This window comes from Ciona intestinalis, chromosome 12 (genome assembly GCF_000224145.3).
Source record: "Ciona intestinalis chromosome 12, KH, whole genome shotgun sequence".
Taxonomy (NCBI): Eukaryota; Metazoa; Chordata; class Ascidiacea; order Phlebobranchia; family Cionidae; genus Ciona; species Ciona intestinalis.
The window spans coordinates 5,002,334-5,023,076 of NC_020177.2; the positions used below are offsets into that span (position 1 = coordinate 5,002,334).

General features: G+C 38.2%; 2 protein-coding genes across 2 annotated transcripts; one reads left to right on the forward strand and one right to left on the reverse strand.

Annotated features, from left to right (window-relative positions):
* Positions 1–497: 497 nt before the first annotated feature.
* Positions 498–11,028, forward strand: LOC100178972. Its single transcript, XM_002128551.4, has 3 exons — positions 498–809; positions 9,636–9,782; positions 10,070–11,028. The coding sequence occupies exons 1-3, from the start codon at positions 673–675 to the stop codon at positions 10,380–10,382; spliced, it is 597 nt and encodes a 198-aa protein (XP_002128587.1). The 5' UTR covers positions 498–672; the 3' UTR covers positions 10,383–11,028.
* A 993-nt stretch (positions 11,029–12,021) lies between these two features.
* ache (acetylcholinesterase) lies at positions 12,022–20,485 on the reverse strand. Its single transcript, NM_001128877.1, has 10 exons — positions 20,382–20,485; positions 19,932–20,146; positions 19,505–19,724; positions 18,646–18,855; positions 18,177–18,435; positions 16,164–16,288; positions 15,298–15,477; positions 13,020–13,250; positions 12,515–12,699; positions 12,022–12,149 (listed from the first exon to the last, which is right to left on the reverse strand). Exons 1-10 carry the CDS (start codon positions 20,483–20,485, stop codon positions 12,022–12,024), a joined length of 1,857 nt encoding a protein of 618 aa, NP_001122349.1.
* Between the last annotated feature and the right edge of the window lie 258 nt (positions 20,486–20,743).

Here is a 20,743-nt window from a genome sequence, read left to right on the forward strand (position 1 = left end):
TCTATTAGCAGGCGAGCATTTGGTATTTGCTTTTGCCCCCACACATTTCGCTTGTGTTGATTCAATTTAGTTTCGTCTAAACCACCAGCAAGCTCTAGAGTCGGGTGTGGGGTGATTTATGGAGCTGTCTTTCGTTGAACCTAAAATATCCTAATGTCTTTTTCGAGTTCATGAACTGTTTTTGCGCTCTGTGAAAACGGGAAATTTTATCGAGTTTCCGGTACAGCTAGCGTTGTAGAGCTAAACGTGTGAGAGAATGTCCGTAAACCAGTTTGAACCGCGGCTGAGGTACTCCCTTAGACTGTTTAAGAACACAGTTGGTTTTGTAAGACCTGTCAGTCTCGGGCTTGGTAGAGAAATGCCTTTTTCTTCTGCCTGCGGTCGCCTATGTCAAGACATAAGGCGGGCTGATCGTTCGCACCATACAGGGGTTTAGTCGCTTCGCGTGAAGAGCAATGAAACAACTGATTTACCTGATTTATTATTTTGATTTATAAAAAGCTGATCTTCCTTTGCAGATATACGGTTGTAGAACATACTGAATTCCGTGCATTGATAACAGGGTAGTGGTAAAAGTTATCCGGGCCTGTTTCATCGAATTTCAAAGTAAAAGCAAACTCTTTCCGCGTTCCTGGAAGCTTTATTCAAAGCGCTCTATTCTATGTTGCGTTAATGACGTCACAAAGAAGTACAACCAGAACATCGGTGGTTGTCTCCGTTCTAGTATTGCTATTCTGGTGTCAGGTGTTCTATACGAGCAAAGCTGATGGCGCTACTGTGGAGCTAAATCGGGAGGCAAAAGTACGAAGGTGAGATAAAAGTTATTGTGGTACCAGTGACTCACTATCCCGTGTGTATACTGACGTCGCGCCACTCATCTAATTCGTCAACTTTCCCGGCGTTACTGGTTCGAAAACGGGCGAAATCTGGTCGTTAATTCGGTTTCTTTATTAAGTAATCGTGGACGTCATGTCCTATGTCACGTAGACATGCACCGCAATAGATTAGGCAATTCAAATATTGAATTCTAAACATTAATGAGGTCGAAGCTGATGCTAAATACGGTAGAAAATACGACCGCAATATACTAACAGCTCCACTTGAATCATATGGCAAATACTGTGTAATTGAAATGCACTACAGTTTATTCACAAACAAGAAATTCATCCCTGCATAAGTGTGTATATCTCCGTGTATTTTTAACGCGTATACCTAACTATAGCTCTGGTAAATGTACGCGAAAGATTATATGTCCTCTATAACCCACAACTTCTCAGATTAATATAACCATTGATAAAAATATATATGGGCGTTTGTATATGGGCGTTCAGAAGTGATCGGTGTAATGATAAAGTGTGTTTGTTTATTGTAATTAATCCAAAAAACTCGACGACTGGTATCCGAAAATCTATGACCTTTTTGCCGGATATCATTACAGATAAGGGTATTTACTCAAAGTTAAATTTTAAATTTTTATATTTTCCTGTACTAATATACTAAATCTCCGGACTGTCGCAATATTAAGTAGGTTTGACGTCAAAGTGTGTTAGTTAGATATTGTTATCTTATCTTAATATACGTCACGGAAATTTTGTAAAATTTTCCAACAAATTTATTTGCCGTAACCGAACTTGGATTACGTTAAAACAACATAGATAACTAATTTGATAAAATATGTGTTGGCTTCCGTAACGAAACCAGGCATAATAAATCGAAGCAAGCGCGTGATTTCGGTTACAGAGTTATGGCGAATATATAAATGCACCTATGTGAACTAAATATGTAGGTATACGGCTTGCGGTGAGTTGTATGCCATATTGTGGCAAGTTAATTTAGGCACTACATACAAAACGAGTTAAGTGGGTGGGGCGGAAAAATTACAATGTCGTCTCAAGCTAATGGCCATGAAATGTAAGAACAGATTTTACGTTCAGCTATACAAAATAGTAAATTCCGTATTGGTGAGGTCCCTTATTTGAGGACCTGGAAAATTTGGCCCATTACCCTATCACCGAGACTGCTTGAATGCAAAGTTATGAAACAAACTATACGTCGCATTTTATTTCACTCAGCGTTGTGGTGAGCTCTAAATGGCGAAGCCGTAATAAATCGAAAACTTGGCTGCAAAATGGAGCCTAATGGGTGGTCCCGGTGGCGGCTCCTAAATCTAGTTAAACAAAATGCACAAAATAAATGAATAGCTTAAGGCGCGAACAAAGCACAAAGCTTGCACCTATAAGTGCGATGTTTTGTCTAGGATTCCCTTGAAACGCTTGATGGTGTAATTATACGTTACTTGCAGTATTACTCTCAAGACAAGTCGTATTAACGAAGTTGTGTTGTTGTTTTAGCGAAACTAAGCTGGCCGATAACTGAGTAAAGCTTAGCCTGACAGCCATAATTGAACCCCTTTGTTTTAACCATTAATTCTAAAGAATTGTAAAACGTTAACAGCTTTGATACCTTCTCAGTTTATGGCCGTAAACAAATAAACGCACGGATTAACGTTTAAAAAGGGATTTAGAAGCTTTAGCTCAAACGGCTCCCGTGTTCCGACATAAAATGTATATTTTTCGTTAAATCTGTAACGGATATCCATGGATATTGGAGACGTATAAACAAATGCATAAGCCCAATGGGCTTAGCGAAATAACTCGGGTATTATCGCCGCGTAAAATGCAAGTTGCAGAGCGACCATGTTCTAATCCTTTTTAAACAAACGAATTCCATGCGAAACACGTATATAGCTACTTTATCATTTGAGCAATAGTTGGTGAAACGAAGCGATCCATTCTCGAAGATCTAATCAAGAAAAGTGAGAATGAACAGCGTCGCGCGGTGTGAAGACGGATTTCGAATTAATGAGGTCACAATGTATGGATTATTCAAACGTCCGATTTATCTGTGACGTCACTTTAAAATAATCATTTGTCAGTGACGTCACTATCGAATAATCGAGGTAACGAACACCAGAAGCGATCTATTAATACATACCGGAAAAGTTGTTATCGTTTTTTCCAAGAATATTGTTCTGGCTTATGTTTTATCAATTCTAGTAATGCCTACTACACACTCTTATAAACAGCAACAGACCTTTTACACAAAGACTTCGCTAATATCGCAGGCGAAATACTGATTATAAAAAAAAGCGGCAAGGCTACCCCATACATAATAAAGCCATTTGATCGACGCTCGGGTATGGGACCGCCAATATTGTTTCATCAACAGGCTTGTGATCGAAATTGATACAACCCAGTAGTTCCGATTTCGTTTCTGCATTAAATTTTTCGATGTGAAAATATCCTTTAATGTGGCGAAAGTTGTCTCTTTAACGTGAAGTCTGTTGCTTAGGAATTTATGTCTACCATCTTTACTACCCATGTCTATAAAAGTCAGTCCACCACATCTGTGGGGTGGGTTTATATATGGGCATACCCGTGGTTATAATGATGAAATAAAAACAGGTAGAATCTCACAAAACGCGAAATTAAAGTGTGATAAAAGCTACTCGTAGATAATAAAACACAAACCTTAAAAAATAAAACGATAAACGACTTTTATGTGGGTTTAAATGTAATATAAAGTCTCAAAGGTGGCACAGGCGCGATTTGGATAAATGAATGGTCTGAATCTAGTTATCCTCGCGTGGCAAGGTAACGACAGTCGTTACAACACGGGTGTCTTATTTCATACACGGCGTGAGGGAACGAAGTAAAAGTGCAAACCCCCCACATACATAGCGTGCTTTGCAATACGACCAACCCTTTCGTTTGTACCAAGGTCGATTTCCAGAGAGGCAAATTTGGCAACGTTTTTGCGGGTTTTTGTTCCCGAGCTTTGACTAACGAGCAAAGCAAATATGGAATATTTCTCGTATTTATTCACGGGTTAGGTGACAGAATAGGAACCTAACCCGACCCTCCGAAACGCGGTAATGTTTAAGCAAAACATAAACAAGGATAGTTAATCACACGCACAACTTGGTATAGATTACTTTAAAGGGATGTAGGTTTGTAATTATTGTCTAGGAATGCCTGGAAAGGGAAACCGACAAAGTTAAAAACATCAGTCGTACCTAATACCATCTAATGCTTACAATTCCCGTTGCTAATTATCTTCGATTGGGTAATTGTTTAATCAGTATAACTTTTTTGGCGACTGTTGTTTGGTGCCGTCTTAAAGGTTTTGGCGACTGTTGTTTGGTGCCGTCTTAAACTAATGATATATAGGATGTTGGGATATCATTCTGCGGTGAGTACATCCTAAGCTCCAACCCTCACGCTGCGGCTTTTAAACTTTACACAGCGGTATCGAATAATCAGAACTCGCTTTTCTGCTTGAGCCAAAGTAAAAGCTTGGCACGAGTAGTCTCAAAGGGAGTAGCTGGGAAACAAAGGTCGTTGTTCAAAACTCAGCAGAAAGCAAACTTCTGGTTAATTTGAAATGTTCATATCGCTCCGTAACACACGTCAATCAGAATGAGTGGTTGTTTTGCTCGCTGCGGATTTTAATGCAGGTTTAAAGCTGGTTTCTGTGCCAATTTTTGAAAAAAATTATGTTTTTTATAAGTTTTTATCCATAGCGTGTTTTAACAACTGTCGTTTTGGTAATAATTCTTCTTCGTTGTTTTAATTAATTTGATTTTCGCTATCGTATTTAAAGAGATAAATATTGTTTATGTGAAGCGGCACATATAACAAAACGTAATTTTCGCCAATTTTTGTACATTAGTCACCCTACCTATAATTACGGTATTTTCGTGTTGTGTAATTGAACCGTTTGAAATTACTACGAATTTCCTATTACGTGGTTTAAATTACGTCACGTTCACATCTGAGTGTTTATTGGTCTGTTAAGACACGCCTCTGTTACGCCACTATGCCTTGTATAACGTTGCATCATTCAATGGAAAATTTGATCACCACTTTGGGAATACAGCTATGTATTTAGAACTTTAACTTGAGTTATATTTAGAAGGCTAGGGGTTTGTGGTAACACAGAATCTACCACACGTTTCGCCAATCCCATCACCGCTTAGTATAATTGTTTAACCAGGTTTGGTTTGTTCCCAACTTAGTTTTTGCTTTTGTTGGGCTAGCTAGCCTAATCGCGGTAGATCTGAGGGCTTCAAAGCGCCATAATGACGTGATCCGTAAAGCAAACACGCAATTAGCCAAGCTACTGATCTGCGTAGGTATCTTGGCAGCTCCCACGTAACTATTTCTTTACCTTTTACGAGAAAATCATTCAGTTTGCTACAACTTATAAAATGACAAATATTTTGAAAACCTATTACCCATGGAGGTAAATAGAATTCAATCGAGCGTGACGAGAAATTTGGCGGGGACATTATAATACAACGTGACACCGTTGTTATTTGACACATAACCGTGCCGACGCCCGTGTATAAAACCTAACCACTACAATAGAGTGTTCTGGAACTTTTAACTTTACAATTCGTGGTCATGTATTAAAGCGTACAAGTTCGTATAAAATGCGATTTATGTTATGTACTGGTATAGAAGCGTTGCAGGTTTACGGTCCGCTGCTATATGGTAAAGCGTGCCTACGCTGCAGAACACCCGACGAACATTGAGATATATCTTGGGCTACTTCGGGCCTAACCTATGCGTAGGTTGCAGTGTTTCTAACACAAACTTTACTTTTCTAATGATCTATAACGTGTGGCAAAGTCTAATTACGGAGTTGGGGTTAATTAGGTATATTGTATACCAAGGTACCAACAGTAAAAGCTACTTTGGCACAAAGGTCGCAATGTTGTGGCAAAAAAACTGAGGTGCAAACTCATAAATTCCTGCCACGCAAAACCCACCACTGCAGTAAGCCAAATCAAGTCACAGCACGTATACAAACAAAACGTAGCCGGCACATTAGACTACAGTTGCAACATTTTACATCATACCCGTTGCCCATATTTGTACTTTTAACCAAAAAAAAATCTTTACAAGGTTTAAAAAAAATTATCAAATTTTGTACTCGAAATGTTGCACCCCATTTCGTCTAGCACAATCGGTATACATCTTAGTATGAAGTCAACACACACCCAGCCTGTATAGATGTATCAGTTATCTATACGCTTGTATTGTACATGCAGCTGTAAACGCCAATTTAAAGTAAAGTGGACCAATCCATCAAGCCTTAGTTCTTAACGTTAGATTTATTTCCCTTCACTTTATCACACCTTTCAAAACCACTAGAAGCTTAGAACACCTGGATGTCTACATACAAATGCAGACGCGTTTTTCAACATAACATGAATACAGCATGCGCGTCGTTATCCTATCTGATGCGCATCATCGCATGTGCATTGAATAAATAAACATAATGTCGCCTTTATATGTGATGGTAGCTTAACTTACCCAATAAAGGGTTAGGTCTCAGAGACATTCCACGTTATGAGTAATTAACTCTATACCCAACGCTTCAAACTGAACCTCCCGAGCACAAGGGCGAGGATCTACGTCATCGTGACACGCCACAAGCTCTTAATGAGCTTTAGCACAACTAAGAAAGTATTACCTTCAACTTAAACTTGGTTTACTGCATACCAAACTTAACATATCTGTTGTAGGGAAATCCTTTGCTCAAGGTCTCGTATAACACGCCGTATAAAACAGTTTTATAATTTCTTTGCTTCTTTCGCAGAGGTTATTGATGTTGCCTTTTTAGGCAAAATGTATATTTTCTATACACAATTAGTTGGACAATTAGTTAGTGAGATGTTTTCGTTAGTATAATAGTCCAACTTCATGAGCACTGGATCAGGGTCAACAGATTCATGTAATTCATCACAGTTACAATGTGGGCAGGTGTGGTTATTCATACTTGTACCTTTAGCATACATACTGAGAACCGAATGGCCAGATTTGAATCAAATATTCGGCCATTTTTAATAATCAGACCATATTGCCGCTTCAAGATGTGGATGTTGTGTTTCAATATCTCCGTTTAGTTTGTTGGGCGTGTGCGGGCATTCCGTTTGCCATGATAACCAAAGCTACGTGACTGAAAGCAAATTTTCTCTTCCGATTCCGGATGGCGATTGAAGTAATTAGTTTCTTGGCATAAAGGATTTGTCTTTCTGTCAGCAGTCGTGATTTTAAAGTCGATTCCGATTAGTTGAAGCCTGTGATAGTTGAACAGCTGTCGATAGAGATCGCGTGTTACGCGCTTCACAATTATCCGGCGATTCGTCTCCAACAAAAGCTCTTGTCAGTTTAGGAGTGTTTGTTCAAGAAAAGCACCATTGAACGGATTAATTAAGCCCGGAATTTTCCTTTGAATTATTAAAGGGAACAACCCGCTCAGCCAATGCCAATTATTATGATGCAATTAGGCCGTATATCTCAATGCTTCAAACATTGTATATCTTGCTGTCACTTGTTCATGTCCGACTGTCAATTATTCCTGTTGTGGCAGACAGGCAGACATTGAAATATATGACCTTGTCTATATGCAGATCGTTCTTGATTTAAAAACGATCCAAATATAGTTAACATGTGGACGTTTGCAAGTTGCAATGATATAGAAGCAGAATTGTGAACTTATTGGAGTTTTGGTGTTGTCCACCTTATGTCAAAATCACCAACGTCAGCAAAGTATCTGATTCACGTGACCTCGTGACCACTGATGCGTGTCGAGCTAGTGAAAAACAAGCCTTCAGTGCTGGCGGTCGCTTAGGGTCAGTGACAACATGGCATACTTTGAGCTCCACTCAGCTCTGAGTAAAGTTGACATTGCCCGGATATGTGTTTGTCTTCGTCGACCAAAGTGGGCCATATTGTAATGAGTTTCAACTTGAGTTTGCCCAGCGGTAAATGCGGCTTTGAAGGAATCCAAACAGATTTGGGAACCGCAAATATTATGGTCAAAGCCAACCCTTAAATGCGAGTGCGGTGACGTGTTATCAGGGTGGCGGAATCTTTACCACCTCAACTTGGGATTAATAACCTCAAGGTATCGAACTTAATGAGCTTGGTTTGTTTGTGGTGTATATGAGTTGAGTAGTTTGTTCAGCAAACTTGCACACAACACAGCACCTATCAATATGTTGTGCATACTTGGCTCAGTAAACATATACGAGCCATCAATCATGAGGTAGTTAATCGGCGTTGCATCATAGTTACCAAACCAAATGCATTTTTCATCTGAAAGAGTTTGTTTTAGACAGGGATCAAGTTTCTTCGAATTTCTTATTGATGTGGGCTCCCGTGTAAAGCTAACCTTTTCACTAAAATACACAACTTGATGGAACTTTCTTATCAGACTTCAAATCTCATCATTTTAAAGATTTTTTCAAAGTTCAATGGAAAAAAGATTTTTTAGTTCAATGGCGGAAACTGAACGGGTCAGCTTGTACAATGTGGTTGGTTTGATAAAATACAATCATGCTTATCGACATTAATGCACTCCATTAGTTGTTGCTATAAATGCGATAAGATCTCAGCAAAGTATGTTCCCCTTCCATATTTCCGTATTACACTCCCGCAAAATTGCCAAAGCTAGTTCGCCCCCTTCGTAGTTTCCATATCAACTGCCGCACAGTTGTAGAACACGAAAAACTTTGCCCTTACCGTCAATATTTAAGTTGGTTACGTCATCGTGACGTCAAGACAGCATCGCGGCGAGTATTACAGGCGCCGTTCAATTATTCCCGTACATCGGCAATGTTGTGCCCGTGTATTCAACCTATTATAAACTTGGTGGCCAGATTAGCGGTCTACCTAAAGCGACGCGGTTTTAGCGACGGGAAATTACGGTAGCGGTTTCAGCGAAAGACGACCAGAAGTCTTTCTGGCTTTATTGGACCCAACTGCCTGACAGCAACAGTATTTTATAGGTATTCCGATAGATTAGTATAGAGCCAACTAATTGCTCAGTGTTTAACCTGAGTTCTTTTACTGGTAAATTCCGACCATCGGGTTGTTCCTGAACATAAAATATGTGACAGTCTTGCACCAGCGCAATGGTTATAGTCGATAAAGTATATTATAGTGTACTAATGTATAGTGTAACCACAAATGCAGTGAAAGCAAAATATAACCCATACTTCATTCTATGCTGCGTGTAAAAAACACCAGTGTCACCGTAAGCCAAAACCCAACGACCGATATACAAAAGTCACTTGGTACCAGTTTACCCATGCAAGGATTAATCTAACGTTACGAGCTTCACCAAAGCTCGCTACCGCTTGCTACAAAACGTGACAACACGATCGTGTATCTTGTGTTTATCAACACCATCGCTATTTCTTACTACGTTGAATGCGGTGTCACTTTCCCTCAGGGCTCGATCGTATCTTACTTAGAGTATTGTGGCTTTAAATTACAGTTCAAGGTTTTCTATTCGGGCTAACATGTCAAAAAAAAACACATAAAACATGACACACTTTTCGTTTTCGTACATTTTTGTTTTGAACCGAAATGTTTGAAATAGGCAATCGTTTCATATATAAATGGACTGTTATCTTGTATTGAAACTGACGAGAAAATCCGTTTTTCTATGCAACTTTGCCACGATGTTTTGTAAAACGGTGGCAGACTTTATAGTTAAGATAGGACGATAAAATTAAAACTATGACGTAACCACCCGACTCACCGTTGCTTCTCTTGCAGCAAACGCCATGTTGCTGACATGCTCATCACTGAGAAGGTATCCAGGGTGAAGCGGGGACATAATAAAAATCTTCTGTTGAGTCGAATCCTACAACTAACTGATGCTTCTACTGGAGGTCACTGTCAATGCATTCTGCAACAAAAAGCGTAAGTAACGTTTAGAAAGACCAAGTAATTTTATAACCCATATTAATGTCTAGTGTTTAAATATGGTGCTAGCAAATATTACTTCATATTTCCTAACCGTGTTTTAAAAACTACCAACGCTTATTGAAAAATCTGTATTAACACAAAAAAACCATTAGTCTGAAACAGCGTTTTTTTTATATTTAGTGTAAATTATCGAACGGGGAAAGATTTAACTCTACGTCATTGATACGTAACGTCACTGTTACGACCCGTGCAATCATTATTAAACCGTTTTATTTTAACAGAGTAAAGCAAGGCTGCGAATGCAACGAACCAATTCTATATCTTCGCATGATACGGAAGATTACAGATCCCAAAATGAAACTTGGCCATGGATCTGATGCCACTGAGTTGGATCGACTGCTCGCCCGTATGAAGCCAAATATGAAAAGAGCGGTGCTTCACCTAGCGATTAATGAATTTCAGCGACTGCTCCGCGAGGTGGAGGTAGAGCGCACCAGGCGTGGGAGAATCATTCGCCAACTGATAAGACGTCGGCGGAAGTTACGTCATCATCCCCGTAGCGCGTTTGACGGAAAACAATTATTTTCGTTCTAATATTTTAACCATTCGCCGTTGTATTTTTATTCTTGTTAATATTTATTTTTGACCCTCAAGGGGCGGTGTTATTTGTTGTTATGACGTCACCGTTTAGTATGTGACGTCACGATGTAGTGGGCCTCGTATATAGAAGACAAAATGTTACCATGACATTACATTTAAGATATATATTCCAATGCTCATATATAGTATTATAGCGGAAGATGGACATTGATACCAAATAGTATCTCCAATTTCATAATGGGGGTTTTTATGTATTAACAACGCTCTTTTAGAGTCGTGACGCTGCGGTATATGGTTCTGTTAATGTTATTTGTTTACTATCAAATTGGAGGAAAATAGAGAATGAAAACATGTACCATCTTACCCCAACCTCCAAAATAGAAGCATCAAATGATTTTCTCATACTGCGTTTATTAACGCGAATTAATGACTCTCTATTTGCTGACTTCAAATCGTGTATATTACTAAATGCTCGTGTTATTCCTAAACTGCTTATTATCGGAACTTATATTTTGTACGAACTAAATGTGTACAGTTTACTGAAACCTATTGCGAGTTTTATTGTTAATAGTTATTATACGTAGTATAGTTGTTAGCATGGTTGCTTACTAATTAAAAGCAAATAAACAACCCTGTTTGTATTGCTATCTGAGAAAAGGCTAGATAATGCGACTTAGATCTATATACTACTGTGTCAAAACCAGTCGCACATTGAATGTCACCCACAAAGTAACGTACTTGGTAACTCGTAAGGTGGCACGAGGTGTGTGAAACACCCGTGTTATGAAGACTGTCGTTTTCCGGCCATGGATAAAGTAAGTTACATTCATTCATTCATTCATTCATTCATTCATTCATTCATTCATTCATTCATTCATTCATTCATTCATTCATTCATTCATTCATTCATTCAACTTGCTTATAAGCGTGGGCAATTATTTGAGCTATCGAAGTTTACGTGTTTTGAAAATAAACTGTTGGGTTGATGAAATACAACTGTAAGTTTTTTCGTGCTGTTGGGGCTCACCCATATATAGAACAGAAAGGCCACTGCAAAACGAAAGCTGTAAAAGATAGAAACCTTTCGGCTGTTATGAACTTTACCTATTTCCCTGAACTAAATACTAAGTATCTTAACGTAACGCAGGTAAAGAAAGTGTATAACGATAGTTTATTAACTACACAGCATTCCCCTTGTACGCATAACCCCTTAAACCTACAGTGCAATGGCGGGGTGACACGATCCTTCAGTAGTGGGTGATGCCCGGGGCTAAACAGTTGACCAAAATATTTGGTTGATAATATCGGTGGAATTGTACAAAAAGGTGTAGCGACCAAGTACTGGAATTTCGTATTGCAGTAACTTAGTAATAAATTGGATAAATTCATTTTCCAAAGCACCACCTAAGACCTAAGTAATGTAAAAATGCAACGATTCTGTACGCCATTGTACTATAGCATTGTGTGGGGTGTCTTTACTGTAGTACTATAGTAACGTATGGGGTTTAAAACGAAATAACTTTCAACCGCGGCAATGTGGAAAGATGGAGTGCAGCGAGTACCTGGTGTGCTGTGTCTTCCTCTACATAATCAACATACAGAATAAAATAATGGCGATAAAACTGAGGCAACATCAGTTGGGACAAGAACTCTGTTTCCCATCTTTAGAATAAGCTTTAAAAGACCGATCCCACAAATCCATGGATTCGGTCCACCTGTTAAACTCGATCTTCCATTTCGTTTCGACTTCGTCCATGTCGGCTGTGTGTGAATACATGTGGGAATGAATGAATGGAAGTTATTCCGACAGTCGTTATAACCCGGGTGTTTTGTGTCATACACCTCATGTCTGTTTACGAGTTACCACGTATGTAACTTATTCATCCTGGCATGGCGGGGAAACGACAGTCGTTATACCACGGGTGTTATGTTTTATATACCTCGTACCGCTTACCCTTACGAGTTACCATGTATGTTACTTTGTGAGTATACGTATGTTACTTTGAGGATATTTACCGGATATATACTTCAGTAAATATTGTTTGTTTACTACCCAATGGAACGATGAAGGAATAAAAACATGGACCATCTTACCCTAACCTAACACTTGTGTGTACACAACTTACACGAAGCGAGTTTCAACGATGGTAAATATCTTTCCCAAAAAGCGCAACGAAACGAATTAGGGAAAGGCCCCATGACGTCATCGTCGATACCAATTTCAAGATACCGCTGTCTGACGTCATCGAATCTTGGCCAATCAGTGCTACGTAAGTCTAGTTCGTTTGCACTTCGTAAACCGTTCGGGTTCCTGAAAAACAAGTTTGAACATATTTAACTTATAGAAGGTATATATATCTCGCAATAGGACCCTATCAGCACCCATTTAAAATTTTCTATCCTAAGTGAATGCGGTTCTATACAGCGTCGTGTGCAATGGGAACCTGGGACTTAGGTAAAAATACCCTATACTACCCCGACAACCAAGGTGCTACAAATCATTAGTTACCACTGGGTTGGAGGTATGCCCTTTAAATGTCATGCCCAAGAACACATACCCAGTCAATGACCATTATCTAGCATAAATCCTAGTTAAACAATGCATTGTATTTTTATTCCAATTATACTCACCCAAATTTAGCGAAGTTGGTCCAGTAATGCACCATACGTCGACTCACGGAGCGATCGACGTCATTATAACCTGATGTGAACTGTGATGTTCCAAACCAGGGTGTTCCAAACATCAGTTCAATCTCATACCCATGCATCACGCCCATCCATGCAGGCCATGGGTTATTGGAAAGTCGGTACGATAGATGGTAGAGGTAGACATTATTGTTGGAAAAGGTACGAGAGTGGCGTCTGCGAAAGTAGTTTGGTGTTAAAGAAATAAATTATTTCACGCACATGACAGGGCAATGACAGTTGGTATACCACGGGTGTTCTGTTTTATACACCTGGTGCACGCTTATACGAGTTACCACGCATGTAACTTTGTGGGTAATTGTTATTTGTTATGGCTTACAATTTAGACAATCAGTTAGTGACCACTAAGGTTAGAGCAATGGCTGTTAAATATCATAAGGAGACATACGCTCACCAAAGCACATGAGAAATTAACATGTACTTTGCTAAACATATTAAACATACAGCGGAGATCTGTGTAAAGTAACGTATAATGTTTAATGTAGACTAAAAATTAATTTTAATACAAATCAACTAAATGCAACTACAAACGCGAAGGTCGAATGTATGTAATAATAGAATTCCACGACCCAGTGGCTTGACGCAACGTTTTAACTCGACAGGCGAGACGGGCAATCAATTTTGCTAATTTTAGACCAAGTAGCTTACCGTTAGATAAATACCAATGTTAAGATGTATCGGTTCATTAAATATTTAAGATCTGAACTTAGAATATCTTGCGGCAAAAAGAATTGATAAAAATAGATCCTTAGTTGGACAAGTTGTTATTTTATTTTAGTTGGAAACCCGATTTAATTATTTGCGTAAATGCGTTTAAATAAACCAAAAAAACAACAAATTCAAACAAAACATTTTTTCTATTTATAGTAGGCCTACAGGGGGTTGAGGTAAAATGGTTCATAATTTCATCTATTATTGTCTCATTTGATTAAAAAAGGAGTATTTAAACAAATATATAACCGTTTTCTTACAATTCTAAAAAATGTTAAATTTTAAAAACAAGATCAGGAAATATTATATGCTAACGGTATCCATATAACCCCATAGTAATATCATCTACGCATGCAACTAATGGTGATTTCATACCGCGCTGTGTTATGCATTCAACGGAGACGCATTAGAGAAGCGTCAATCTAAATGTATAGTTTGGAGAAATACGTTTTAATTAACTGGCCGTTTAGTCCAACCCTTGCCTAAATCCCTGGTCCCATAGCTACCACGCTGTAGGATCTAAAGTTTCTAAATCTTATAGAATAGATGTTATTAAATTCAAATCCCGTTTAGATTAAGTGATTTTGGGGATATTTATATAGAGAGTAATAACGTTAGCTGTTAAAAGGTAGCGGTAAATGTCATACTGGCATGCCCACAACGTAAAGGCGCCAAGTTATTATTACAAGGGTCTATATGCGGTTTACACATGGGAGTCGAGAGCCAAGCTACGCTGTGCGTGTGCCTTGTACAGTAAACGTAACTCAATTCACTTTTGGATAGGGAGGAATATTTAATATGAAATCATTTCTTCATAGAAAAAACATGGTAGACTGTATAGAATTTTTAAATATCATTATTACAATACCACTGACGTACGGGACCATATTGCACATTTGGGGACAAAACAAAGTAATAATTTGGTATACGACTATATGCGATGATGAAAATGTGTGAAATAAACGGTTGCAATCGTTTCGGTTTGCTGCATATTTAGTAGCACTCGGTGTATTCGGTTGTAATGCAACAAGAACTCAATAATATGATTGCTAGATGAGGGCCAGATTCATCAACCATACCACATAGTTATAGTACTGTTCCAAATGCGTGTTTATGTCGTTTTAAAACACTAAAAGTTATGCTTTAAAAAATCACTGTCAAATAAAACTAAAACCATATATAAGTTGAGATGTAAAGTAAGTTTAGGAGACATTTTTGTGTATTATGTTAAAGACGCGAGGTCTGAAATCGAGTTTCATTAAAAAACAAAATTCTAAACATTTAATCTCCAGCTTCGGTTGTAAAACTTTACGATCCTCGTTTGTGTTTACCACATTTCATTAAATGCTTATTGTGTGTTTTATTTACAGTAATATACTTAACTCTGATATATCACCTCGTGCCCGATTTTACGAGTTACCACGTATGTAACTTTGTGGATGATTATTTTTAATTTACAAAATATAACACAGCATACTTGACTCTTACTTACTTGGTTAACAGAACCGTTGGGCAAACTACATGAAAATCTCCAACTATTTCGTTCACTCCGTCTCGGTATTGCAATACATTATCCGGGTTCTCCCAGTCAGCATACATGAAAGCCGCTCCTGATCTACCAAGCTCGTTGGTTTTAATCCCACTTAATGCGATGCCATCAATGTATTCTTTCCTAAAGACATGATATAAAGCTTACTATACATTGTATCTTGTACGAAAACCATTAATAACAAGGTGTAAGCCTAGATTACAGAGAAAAAAAACAGGATAACAGGTTGTTTTTTAAAGAAAAGGCCTAACAACGATCTCTGGTTAATTACATTAAGTTTACTTATGTTTTAAGTATAGGCGTGTTATAACTACTCGTTTAATCGTTATTTCCCGTCAATAATATCATTCATTCATTTTTACTGACAAAATGTTTTTTTTTTTTTTATGTTAAAAACGATTCTAATCGTATTTTCCAGGATATTTCGATATCATTGCACACTTATGTGTTCGGTCATTGCTCCAAGGTCACACAGCTATCAGTGTAAATAGGTCTGGTATTGATAACATAAGTGATTTGTAGATGCATGACATAGTGCAGATGGTGGCAATGATATCTAAATACAACCTCTATCTGAAAACTATTTATATATTTTACGCATTTTGATTTTGACACATACATAACGAACCGAAATGGTAGAATCAATTGCCAATTAAGCAAAGCAAGGTTTCTAAACGAGGTAAATGGTTTATATTGAGTTCATATTGCAAAGTATTAAAACGAATGTAATATATCTGGCTGGGAAACTAGGCTAATTAAACTGAAACAACACACACAACCGACAATACAAAGACATCCAAGCCCCTTACTTGGACAAAATACTTTGCGATGAAATATTAAACCCGGGAACAGTGTATAAGGTGAAATATGAACCTTCATTCGTGTTATGTCCGGCCATTACATCGACGTCGGCTTGCTCACCTTTACGAGTTACCTGCCAAGATTAATAAGTCAAATTAACGTCGGTGGTTACGCGAGTTAAGATAATTCTATTATAAGTTGGTTCAACTTTGTGGGCGTTTGATAACGCAGATATCTTAGTTTAATATTTCAGATAAACAGTAAAACGGGTCTTATGGCAAACTTTTTTAGGTTGTTGGTTACGCGGTTTAAGATGGTCTTATGATAAGTTGTTCCAGCTAACTTCGTGGGAGTGAATACATGGTAAATTTTATAAACAGTGAATAAAGTAATTTTACGTATGTGGTCATTCGTGTTACGATATTTTTATGATAAATCTATACCTAACACTGTCGGGGCAAATACTTAACTTGGTAAATTAGATAAACAAAGAATATAAACATACAGTGGTAATTTGACAGTTTTAATTAATATACAAATATTGTTTAACTTGACGTTTGCAGTTATTCGCCTCAAGGCCTGTTATACGGCGTAATATAGCAATGCCACCAACGACGTATAGGGGTGTTATATAGTTTAACTTGCGTGTGAAGTTCGAATTGTTTTTGTAAACAGTCCAAGCAATTTATGAAATTCAATCGTTCAGGGAAATATAAAAACGCACTTGGCGATTATAAATAATACGATAATGTGGCATGCTGTTGCAAACCGAGCACAGGGGAAGTTACGCCTTGATACAAAGAAAGGACAAAGATTTTTAAACGTTTCAGTACAAACGAAAGGTTACAGTACAAACAGAAATAACTGACATATTTGTCTTTAGATGTTGAAAGATGAAATGGTTTGGGCACTTAGCATTTACAGTTACAAATAGTCCAATAAACGCAGTACACGGTATATACATCTTAATCTACGCTAAGTTACAAAAGACGCGTACGTTTACTTGACGTTTATTTTCCCTTTAAAGTTAAATTAACCATTTTATTGGTTGGGTGCGTAAGCACGCATAATGCAAGCCACACAGAATAATTCGTTATAAAATGGACAGTAAAACCAAAATAGACTGCCCCAACTCATTCCAGATTAGTTACGGTGATAATCTTTATGAGAAATAAATTACAGTCTGTAAGTTCATTGTAAGGGCAACCATGCCTTGAGTTTTAATTCTATTTTCAGTTTGAAAAAAACTAAAAATATTCGTTCGGATTCACAGCCACGTGTTTTTCAATTTGTTGCGATTCAAACCTCATGTTTTACTTTACGTAATAATGCACCACACCCACGTAATAAGCTATTGTTATATACGTAACAAGGGACGCAAATTTCAAATTACACGGTGGATAAAAAAGGCGCGAAAGCGGAAACTTTATCAAATTGCAGGCTGCAGCGGAATGAATAGATTATATACACTTCGGTTACCAGTATGGGCTTAATATAACCAGCACCCATGGTCTAAACCGCGTCTACTCAGCTTCCTGTTTTAAATGTCGTTGCTAACTCAATAACATATCGTATAGTTTGTTACGTATATAACATGCGAGACAGTCCTGGTATTAGACTTCGGAAATGGCCAGGTTTGCCGAAGGAAAAATAACAGATGACGTGTGTGTAGCTTTAATGTATTGTTCAAATAATGTAGCAGGGTTGCTTCTATTTCGTAGCTGGTTTGGTATATTTATGATGTTCCAACGCTATATCAACGCAGTTTAAACCACTCTATATGCTATGCAGTTGAGCTGCTCCTATATACTGTACTTCTAATTTGTTATACAAATTTGTTATATTCGTTATTCTAAGCCTTTATACATTCTATGTATTACTCTGGCCCTCGTTATCGTGACAGAAAAGATACAAAAAAGTCATTCAATAATAGTGGTATGTAAACTACCCCATGTTACGCATTATCACGGTCACTTTAAAAACTTATATTCTGATCATTCTTAAAAATTTATAGGTCTCACCTCGTGTGGATGTTCGGGGAGAAATGAAGTTCCATGTACGGGAACAAAGGGAAAGTCGAAGATCTCTTGGGTAATCCAAGAATTTGAGAAAACGTCGACAGCTGAATGGGATCTGAGACAAGTTAAAACGTCAAGTTCGGATGAAGTACGCGGGTTGGGGCAGCGTAGGTTTGCAGCAAGGATTCTGGTTCTATTGAGAGAGGTAGGGAGGCTGATGGTGGACCATGGTGTCATCTGGTTACCACTTTGGAAGATTACTCTGGAATACATTGGGTTTAGAAAGCAGAAAGTCAATTACATTCAAAACTGTCACAATTTTATCGCTGCCGCCACATGAGGGTAAAATACGGTATAGAGTCAATCATGCTTAATAAGGATTGGCTAAAACCGTATAGTAGAAACAAAACTAGAGTTTAAAAACAAAGTAAAAGCCTGATATACTTCAGACTAGAAAAGTTTATATAGAAACCTGTTGAACAGGCCACGACTGGAAGGGGCCACCGTATGCAAACCAATAGACGCTGCTCCTGCACTTTCTCCCATCAAGGTAACGTTGTCTGGGTTCCCACCAAAGGCCCTTATATTATCTCGCACCCATTTTAATGCAAGTTGTTGATCCAGCAAGCCAGCGTTGCCGGGTGTTCCAGCCAAAGGAGCGAGGAATCCGAGCGGGCCAAGACTGTAATGACAGATTGAATAGCAATAAAATATGGCCTACAGTATTGTATACGAGTTACTTTAAAATTTTAAAGAATTCAATACTTTAGTGGAAATCAATTTTAAGGGAGCATTTTTTGTTTAAAAATATAGTAGGTTGTACAACTCTCAAAATTGTATATTATTCAATGTTTAAGACGGTATTTTTTAATCGAGTATGTATAGTGTTGGGGTAAAATGGTGATACGCGTTTTTCGCCTTTAACCAATCGATGCTGGTATGGAAAGAATATTTACAGAATAAATATAACCGTATTCTCACGAGTTCGAAAAAGCATAGTTAATTGCTAGTTACACCATTAGAAAATATAGGATATTTTGGGCTAACGGTACCCACCTTATGTACAAAATATAAATTTTAAATTGTTCTTTACTTCTTTGCATAACGGTTAGTCGATACTATAAAAGTCTACGTTGTGGAGAAATTGCTTACGGCTGCTTAAGAAATCATTACGATATAATGAAGTTAATTTCGCTTCAACAAAAGGCTTTTTCATTTGACAACTTTAACAGATTTCAGCACTTTTTTATGAAATAAATTAAATAGTATTTCTAAATATGGAGAAAGCGCTCGTTCTAGACGTTCAACTTAATTAAGCTTTCGTATCTCACCGATAATTGATTGAGACTACAACTACCCCCCCTTGAGCAGCGAGGTAACGGCCATCATATAAGGCTAAGGCTGTAGTCCCGCTGTAGAAGGATCCCCCGTATATCCACACCATCACAGCTAGTGGTTGGGAACGTGTGGAAGTTGGTATTCTGGGAGTCCATATGTTAAGGTAAAGGCAATCCTCGCTCTTAAGATTGGGGGCATTCCACATCTGAGAACCTATTAAGTGATTGGTTCAGATGTAAGTAAGTTACTAAGGTATTTATCGCACGAATATTCAGTCTCTATAGCGTTTTGTTACATACACAGTGCCCGTTTATTACGAGTTGCCACGTAGTCGCAACAACACTGGTGTGCCTTTTCACACATCTCGCGCCAGCTGACAATTTACCACATTTATTAACTGGTCGTAACCATTACTCCCACCTCTGAAATTCCCGAACACTTCGTCGTCGATTTGTACGCAGCTATTCCCGAACTCGGTCGTTTGTCTTACGTCAGGTTCCCATGACAGCGGGGGCTGAGGAGCAGCGAAGCGTAACTCACCCACAGGAGGAGAAGCGAAGGGGATTCCTAGAAAGGCAGCGATCCTCTGGTGGCGTGGGGGCGACTCCACGTGCTTGCCTCGCACCGAGCCGTACCTGGGAAGGCAGGGAATTGATTTACATGGGAACTGAGGCGTTATGATTTATAGTGCAGGAGAAAAAAAATCGGATTTAGTTGAGTTATCGACTGCTGAGCAACGCGCACTCGCCTACCCCTTTATACACAACTGAATTATTCAAGAGAAGTTGATGAAAAATACTTCATCCAACTGTTATGTAAACAAACATAGAGAAGGAAAATATTGATCTCTGATACTTAGATTGCAATTACATTGTCTGAACGACGAGCCCGTTACTGGAAGCTTGGACCTCGTATATTACACATACGAATATGCAGCATAGCAGGGAAGGAACACATGGTGATAAGTCGAGCATGTTTATATCAAACCAGTTACAAGGCTAATTAAGCATTACTCAACTACACACATTCTGTTCAAGAAAATAGAATAAAGTGTTATTAATTTACATATTTCTCTGAAAATTAAATATTAATCTACATGCAGTGTATAGGGCTCAATACATGGTAGAGTGGTAGGAAATGAGACACTCTTTCAATCTGTTTTTTTCGTCCCACTTGGTAGTAAACAAAGAAAATGCAAAGAGTTATAAAACCGTATCATCACGACTCCGATA